At 35.0% G+C, this 8,434-nt stretch overlaps 2 protein-coding genes across 2 annotated transcripts; both read left to right on the top strand.

The window, feature by feature from the left end:
* On the top strand, positions 1 to 1,927 carry LOC117915087 (probable aldo-keto reductase 3). The gene is made up of 3 exons (XM_034830652.1): positions 1 to 173; positions 252 to 354; positions 1,511 to 1,927. Exons 1-3 carry the CDS (start codon positions 1 to 3, stop codon positions 1,844 to 1,846), a joined length of 612 nt encoding a protein of 203 aa, XP_034686543.1. The 3' UTR covers positions 1,847 to 1,927.
* A 3,563-nt stretch (positions 1,928 to 5,490) lies between these two features.
* On the top strand, positions 5,491 to 8,040 carry LOC117915085 (probable aldo-keto reductase 2). The gene is made up of 5 exons (XM_034830651.1): positions 5,491 to 5,728; positions 5,821 to 6,021; positions 6,587 to 6,759; positions 6,841 to 6,943; positions 7,485 to 8,040. Exons 1-5 carry the CDS (start codon positions 5,516 to 5,518, stop codon positions 7,818 to 7,820), a joined length of 1,026 nt encoding a protein of 341 aa, XP_034686542.1. The 5' UTR covers positions 5,491 to 5,515; the 3' UTR covers positions 7,821 to 8,040.
* The last annotated feature ends 394 nt before the right edge of the window (positions 8,041 to 8,434 follow it).

The raw sequence follows: 8,434 nt of genomic DNA, 5'->3' as shown, positions 1-8,434 counted from the left end.
ATGGGAGAACTGAAGAAGCTAGTTGAAGAGGGTAAGACAAAGTACATAGGTCTGTCTGCGGCCTCTGCTTCAACAATCAGAAGAGCACATGCAGTTCATCCCATAACATCTGTGCAGTTGGAGTGGTCCTTGTGGTCAAGAGATGTAGAAGAAGACATAGTTCCAACTTGCAGGTAAGGCGGTAGACCGAAAAAGCTGTTTGAGGAGCATTTAAAAGTTTAATTTCTAACTCATCCTTCTTATTTTCTCAGAGAACTTGGCATTGGGATCGTTTCATATAGCCCTCTAGGACGTGGATTCCTTTCTTCAGGGGCCAAGATGGTTGAGAACTTATCAGACAATGACTCGAGAAAGGTTTGTATACATACCACATGCCTTCTAATTCTCATAATATAGATTACATTGTGTTGGGTCCCAAACCTTATTTAATTCATACATGAACTGCTATTTCTTATTCCTGCTTTTAATTGTGGTGTTACAGAGGAATGTTGAACAAGGTAATATTGTTTCAATAGGAAGTTTAAACGGAGTAATATTGGCAAAAACTAAAAAAGGAGCTACTTCCTTTAATTTGTAGAGCCAAGAAGAGAAACGAAATGAAGTTTATCTGTAAATGCGTATCTAGTCTATCTCTTTGACAGTGTGCTTTCCTGACCACAAAAATCTAATCAGTTGGTTGAAAAAGCCCTTTTATATCTTATTTGGCAATAACAAACTTTGTGCTGATTTGATGGTTGAAGTTCATCAAGACAAAACACCTTCAGCCACTGCTACAATTCTTGTTTGTTTCAATTGTTGTTAGAGCTGTGATGAACACACTGCCAGCAGATTAACCATGCCCAAACCCACAGGACCTAAGTTTTGGGGAGAAACAATTCACAGAACAAATTGTTTTCTTTATAAACTTTGTGACCCAGAGGTGGTATAGTCTTTAGTTCACCTAAAATGTGCAGAAAGATTATAAAAGAAAGAATATCGACGAACATTTGTATCTACCAGAATACCATGTCCTTATTTCTCATCTAGCCCTTATTTTTCTCCTTATTTTAATTCAATATTTTCTTTCAAATCACTATATAATCTGTCTTCTGAGGCTCTTTGTATTAGGGCCGGAAAGCTCAATTGAGGAAATGGTTTTTGACCTCTGATACTGCAACTTACTCACAACACTAGCACATTTGTTTATGTATTTTAAATTTTTGGGAGGCTGTTTCTTGAGAAAGAGGGTGGTTCATTTGGATGATTCATGTTATGAAAATGCCTCAATGCCATAACCTAGTGCCATGGTGTTCACAATGGCACTTGATTCAGTTAACGTAGATGTTTTCCAAGATCTTATAATCTGTTTAAACAAGAGGGTCTGACTCTATATTATGACTGAGAACCTGTCTTATTGTGTTATCAACTAATGTTAGAAGCGCATGTATGATTCATTACCACTGAATAATGATGTTATGCAATTATGTCGGGTTTTCAATTTTGTTACTGAAATGCGTGTTTCATATTGCAGAACCTACCAAGGTTCCAGCCGGAGAATCTTGAGCATAATAAAATCCTTTATGAGCTGGTTAGTGAAATTGTGACAAGGAAGGGGTGCACTCCATCACAACTAACACTGGCCTGGGTCCATCACCAGGGGGATGATGTGTGTCCCATTCCGGGAACTACCAAGATTGAAAACCTCAACCAAAACATTGGGGCTTTGTTGGAGAAACTAACTCCAGAAGAAATGGCTGAACTAGAATCCATTGCTTCAGAAGATGGTGTTAAGGGTGATAGATATGAGAGCACTGCATTTAACTGGAAGACAGCAGACACTCCACCCCTTGATTCCTGGAAAGCTTGAAAGAGGCATGATCCTTGCAGCACTATAATGATAACTCTGTGTCTTCTGCATTTTTGGAGTGTTGAGAAACCATGGAGTTCCTAGAGGTTACTGCTTCATAGAGTGTATTTTGTGTGAGGCAGTGTGTTTGTCTGATTTCCTGAGGATCATAATACTAAAGTTTTAATAACAAGGAGTTGAGCAAATTAGGAACTTGAACATGACAGGAGTTTAAAATCACATTACCAGTCCTAAAATACAAGAACACAAACCATCACTCAACAATCTCCACCTTAAATCTTATTTCCAAGCCAGCAATTGAGAGCTTGTAGATGCCACCATATGTCATCTCCCGGTAGATATCTCTTTGCTCTAATTTGGGGGCATGCCTAGATCAATTGTAATATTCGGGGCTTTTAGGTCACAAGGAAATTATGAATTGGAAAACTTTTTAGTAAAATAGACAAATTCAAAGAATTTTAGTGGTCATGTAAGAGAATTGAATTTATGTTATGTTAGTTTTATTGTAGAGAATTTTTTAGGAAATTAGGAAGTCTTACCTAATATTTGAATTAATAATTTTTATTTTTGAGAATTAATAATGATTTTCCAATTAACTCTTGTGGGTGTATAGCACCTTATTGAGTAATGTGGAAATATCTATTCCTTCCTTTTAGAAACATTTTAGATGCAAATATTGTTCCTAATAATCCATAGGAGGATTAGGAAGAATTTCAGAATGTCCTAGGAGGTTCGGGAACTAATTATAAATTTTAGTTATTACTTTTGTTAAACCTTTGGACTTGTACTAGTCTGGTGAATTTAAGTACACATAATTTGACTACTTTAATTAGTTGTGAACCAACGTGATGAAGATAATGAAATGTTTATTCGATAAGAAGAAAAAATATTTGTATTAAATGTTGAGATAATTTGGCTATGATTTTAAAAAATGACAATAAAATAAAAATCATATTCTGAAAATAATAGTTGCAACATGTTGGTATTGTGTGTTATGTTTGCATCATACTTGTGTGTTTTTTTTTTTTTTTTTAAATACGGTGAAAGTTTGTGTGAAATGGTAAAAAGAGAGAAAATAGAAGAAAATTTAGGATTTTTCATTATGAATTCTCTTGAAAAGTGGTACAACACTGTTACGATTTGAATAGACTTAATAAAAGAAAATAAAGACTAATTTACCCTTACTTCTAAAAAGAAAGAAAATAATTTTAATATAGTAATTAAATATCTAATTATAATATAGTAACTAAATATATTAATAACTGTAATATCCCCTCCAAACACATGATGTGATTGTAAAAAGTATTAAGAGTTTGTCAACTAAAAATTGAAAATGCGAAAGTGAGTATGACTTGGTAAACAACTTCGGAATCATACTATTGACAAAATCTCTTAGCAACCAATCGAAGTTTATACCACTTAATCAAAACACCAAATACTAAGTATCAGTTTTATGCAAAGTAAAAAGTTCTTCGATCATAGCTTACTATAAAAAAGGATCAAGAACAATTTCTAGAAGTAGTTGTAGGAGGAGAGGAAGGCACATTAAAACAAAAAATAGAATAGAGATAAAATAAGACACAAAACCATTGAAGAAGGGGAAATAAAAGAAGAATAGGCAAATAAATTTTGGATTCATATCCAATAGATAAAGCTAGACACAATTTGGATTCATATCCAATAAATAAAGATAAACAAAATTTTGATTCATATCCAAGAAACAGAAACAAACAAAATTTTGGATTTACATTAAACAAATAAAGGTAAATAGAATTTGGATGTATATCTAATAGATAAAGACAGACAAAATTTTGGATTCATATCCAACAAATGAATATGAAATCAAATACCAGGATAAAATAGGAAAATAATGATATGATTATCCATTACGATATTCCATGATCAAACAAATATGAAAGTAGTGTATGAGATTAAATTCTCTTCCATGAAATCACAAATCAAAAGTCCCATTAAAAAATGTGAGAAGTGGCTTGAACCATTATCTCCCACTAAACCAAGCTTTGATACCATGTTGAAATAGAAAAAAAATATTCAAAGAGAATTTTTTTTTTTATTTAGGATTTCTCATTATAAATTCTCTTGAAAAATGGCATAACACTATTACAATTTAATTAAGCCTAACAAAAGAAAATAAAGATTAATTTACCCTTCTAAAAAAATTCTAATATAGTAACTAAAAGATATAATAACTAAATATATAATTCTAATATAATAATTAAATATATTAATAACTCTTAGTGAAGTAACTACTCCATCCCCCAACATTGTGTTACTCGACATGAGCCTGGCGACCAATTAAAGTGTTGTTCGCGGTTCTTGAGTTAGAGTAGTGGTGGTGACAGCAACGAGAAGGTTGGTGGTAAGATGGTGGCTAGCAAGTGGCAAGATGGTGGTCATACAATAATTTGTAGAGTGATAGCCTAAATGCATTTGTTGGCAAGGTCTTTCCATCTTTTATTTGCTTTTTTTTTTTTCAGGAAAAAATCAGTTGCTAGGTATCGAGCCATCATAGCTTGGCATTAGTTCTTCAAAATAGTGTAATTTCCCAAAATAAAACAAATAGAAAAACAGGTTCAACAAAAGAACAAAAAATAATTTTTTTGTTTTTTAAAAATAAAAAATAATAATTTTTTAAAGAACATTTTAAAATTGTTTCAAATTATTTTATAAAAATAATTAAATAAAAAATATTTTTAAAACATATTTAAAAACATACCCAATGTGTCCAGGACATTTTAAGTTTTCAAACAAATTTTCATTCTATAGAATATTAAATGATAATTTGAAAAAATATTTTTTAAAAATTATTTTTTACAACTATTTTAAAAAACACTTTTCAAATAAAATCTTAATATTTATCATTATTTTTCTCTCGTTTTATTATTATTATTATTATTATTATTTAAAATTAAAAATGTTAAAAAAGGCTATAAGAATAAATAACCTACAATTTAAAAATAAATAATTAATAATTTAAATTTTAAGCTAAAATTAGGGGTTAAAACCAAAAATTCAAAATAGAATTAAAATAAAAGTACAATAAAAAAATGTTGGGATAGTGCTAAAATGTAATGCCCAAATCGACATAAATATATGTATATATTAGAAAATTTCCTGGTTATTAATCTCTGTATTTCCTAGTTCCAATAATTTCATCTGGCCCACTACCATTGACTAAGCCATTTGGTCTCTTTTGGCAGCCATTCTGTTGGCCGGGAGAAAAGTACGGGAAACAGAAAACAAAACAACACCATGTTTGGCGAAGAGTACGTGTGGTAGTAGGAAGAATGAGTAATAAGGTGAAGAGAATGAAGTTGGGCTTACAGGGCCTCGAGGTTTCAGCACAGGATCTAGCGTGTCTGGGCATGTGTTTTCTTTTTCTCTCTATATACGGAAAATATCCATTGGACAAAATCCCTATGCAAGTTTCCTTTTCCATATTTGTGGTTCAGATGTGATACTAGATGTCAACCTACCCAGCAGGCCCTAGCTTTGCGACTGTGGCGTCCATCGCAAGCACTTACGTCAGGTGTACGAAAGAGTTTAGACCTTTTGATCAAATTATCAGAACTTGGAACTTCCCTGCTTGCTTATAAATACTTGGAAGTAGGAACCACGTCCAGCAGAGGGTAAAGAGTGTTAGGGAGGATGAGTAGTGTAAAGAGGATGAAGCTGGGCTCACAGGGCCTCGAGGTTTCAGCACAGGGACTTGGGTGCATGGGCATGTCCGCCTTCTACGGCCCTCCCAAGCCAGAACAAGACATGATCCCTCTCATCCACCACGCCGTCAACAGCGGCATCACCTTCCTCGACACCTCCGACGTCTACGGGCCCTTCACCAATGAAATCCTTCTCGGCAAGGTTCTTCAATTCTCTCCCTGCATTTCAATACTTGCTTTTCATCAATGTTACCCATGTGATTGCTTTAAGGTTTTCGGTGGGGTGTTGAACAGGCTCTCAAAGGAGGAGTGAGGGAGAAAGTTGAATTGGCTACCAAATTCGGGATTATATACGAGGACAGGGTGCGTGACGCGCGCGGCGACCCGGCTTACGTGAGGGCGTGCTGCGAGGCGAGCTTGAAGAGGCTGGAGGTTGATTGTATTGATCTCTATTACCAGCATCGCATCGACACTCGCGTGCCCATTGAAGTCACGGTTTGTGCCCTTTTCGCTCTTTCTTCAGCGATTTTTTGGGTATTAATTGGATTGATCTTGTGTGGTTGGTTCAGTCATAATTTTAGAAGTTGATTGGTGGATTTTTGTTAAATTAGAGGGGAATGCTTTTGGATGATAATTCATTCAAAAGTTTTACCCTTTCCAAATAGAAGCTCAACCATTTTATGCTGGAAACTGAGTATTGTCTTACTAGCCATTTCAGCCATGAAGTCATTAGAGGTAGGATTCATCTTGCGTTGGGCAAACCTACATGTTGACACTATAGGTGCTACCATTGACTACTTAAAAGAGAGTATTACTCGTTAGCTATTCAGAGAACCCTGGCCTTCTGTAAATCATCCAGCCGGAATTTCTTCTCAAGATTATTACATTTAAGGATACCCATGTTTGCAACTTGGTTTGATTACTCTAACAAAAGGCTATAGTAGTGTATGATGATTATCTTACACATTTTTCTATTAATTTTTATATGAATTTCTCTGTTTTTAGATTTTTTTTTCTTTTTGTAATTAATCTTCATTTTTTATATATGCTTGTCATTAAGGTGGGAGAACTGAAGAAATTAGTTGAAGAGGGTAAGATAAAGTACATAGGTCTGTCTGAGGCCTCTGCTTCAACAATCAGAAGAGCACATGCAGTTCATCCCATAACAGCTGTGCAGTTGGAGTGGTCCTTGTGGTCAAGAGATGTAGAGGAAGACATAGTTCCAACTTGCAGGTGAGACATCTATGAGACCGAAAAGCTGTTTGAGGAGCATTTAAAAGTTTAATTTCTAACTCATCCTTCTTATTTGCTCAGAGAACTTGGCATTGGGATCGTTGCATATAGCCCTCTAGGACGTGGATTCCTTTCTTCAGGGGCCAAGATAGTTGAGAACTTATCAGACAATGACTCGAGAAAGGTTTGTACACATACCACATACCTTCTAATTCTCATAATATAGATTGCATTGTGTTGGGTCCCAAACCTTCTTTAATTCATACATGAACTGCTATTTCTTATTCCTGCTTCTTTTAATTGTGGTGTTACGGAGGAATGTTGAACAAGGTAATATTGTTTCAATAGGAAGTTTAAATGGAGTAATATTGGCAAAAACTAAAAAAGGAGCTACTTCCTTTAATTTGTAGAGCCAAGAAGAGAAACGAAATGAATTTTATCTGTAATATCTAGTCTCTCTTTGATAGTGTGTTTTCCTGATCTCATGCCATTTTTTGAGGCCACAGAAACCTAATCAATTGGTTAATAGATGCCCTTTTAATCCATTTAAACAAGAGGGCTTGATTCTATACTATGACTTGGAACCTGTTTAATTGTATTATCAACTCATGTTAGAAGCGCATGTATAATCCTTTATGTTCTCTGAATAACGATGTTATGCAATTATGTCGTTTTTTATGTCGGGTTTTCCATGTTGTTACTGAAATGTGTGTTTCATATTGCAGTACTTTCCAAGGTTCCAGCCAGAGAATCTCGAGCATAATAAAATCCTTTATGAGCGGGTTAGTGAAATTGCGACAAGGAAGGGGTGCACTCCATCACAACTAGCACTGGCCTGGGTCCATCACCAGGGGGATGATGTGTGTCCCATACCAGGAACTACCAAGATTGAAAACCTCAACCAAAACATAGGGGCTTTGTCCGTGAAACTAACTCCAGAAGAAATGGCTGAACTAGAATCCATTGCTTCAGCAGATGTGGTTAAGGGTGACAGATACCAGACCACCACATTTACCTGGAAGAACTCTGACACTCCACCCCTTGCTTCCTGGAAGGCTTGAAAGAGACATGATCGTAGCAGCACTATAGTGATAAACTCCTTATTGCGCCTTGTAAACTCTATGTATTTGTGTTTTTTTATGCTGAAAGCTATGGGGTTCCTAGAGGATGTTACTGCATCATAGGGTGAGTTTTGTGTGGGGCAGTGTGTTTGTGTTATTTCCTGAGGATCAGAATACTAAAGTTTTAATAAAAAGGAGTTGAATAAATTAGGAACTTGAACATGGCAGGAGTTTGAAATCACATCACCAGTCCTGAAATACAAACCAACACAAAGCATCACTCAACAATCTCCACCTTAAATCTTATTTCCAAGCCAGCAATTGAGAGCTGGTAGATGCCACCATACGTCATCTCCCACTGGGCATCTCTTTGCTCTAATTTGGGGGCAGGCGTAGGCCAATTGTAATATTGGGGTTTTTTTAGGTCATGTGGAAATTATGAATTTGAAAACTTTTCTAGCAAATGGCTGTTGAAAACCAAAATTCTTAAATCCAGAAAATAGGGCTCAGCTCCCAAACTTAAGAAAATACCAATACAACCTATTTGTATTTCACAGTCATAGTTATACTTGTGATTTCACAAAGAACCTAAAAATGAAGAAAAATATTCCTCT

This window comes from Vitis riparia, chromosome 5 (assembly GCF_004353265.1).
Source record: "Vitis riparia cultivar Riparia Gloire de Montpellier isolate 1030 chromosome 5, EGFV_Vit.rip_1.0, whole genome shotgun sequence".
Lineage (NCBI taxonomy): Eukaryota > Viridiplantae > Streptophyta > Magnoliopsida > Vitales > Vitaceae > Vitis > Vitis riparia.
This window is presented reverse-complemented; position numbering and strand designations above follow the sequence as displayed.

Bases quoted from the DNA above. Each gene is read 5' to 3' on its own strand.
- LOC117915087 (XM_034830652.1), top strand. From the start codon at position 1: ATGGGAGAACTGAAGAAGCTAGTTGAAGAGGGTAAGACAAAGTACATA. The intron at 174-251 runs GTAAGGCGGTAG...TTATTTTCTCAG, and splicing joins GACATAGTTCCAACTTGCAG to AGAACTTGGCATTGGGATCG. The intron at 355-1,510 runs GTTTGTATACAT...TTCATATTGCAG, and splicing joins CAGACAATGACTCGAGAAAG to AACCTACCAAGGTTCCAGCC.
- LOC117915085 (XM_034830651.1), top strand. From the start codon at position 5,516: ATGAGTAGTGTAAAGAGGATGAAGCTGGGCTCACAGGGCCTCGAGGTT. The intron at 6,022-6,586 runs GTTTGTGCCCTT...CTTGTCATTAAG, and splicing joins GCGTGCCCATTGAAGTCACG to GTGGGAGAACTGAAGAAATT. The intron at 6,944-7,484 runs GTTTGTACACAT...TTCATATTGCAG, and splicing joins CAGACAATGACTCGAGAAAG to TACTTTCCAAGGTTCCAGCC.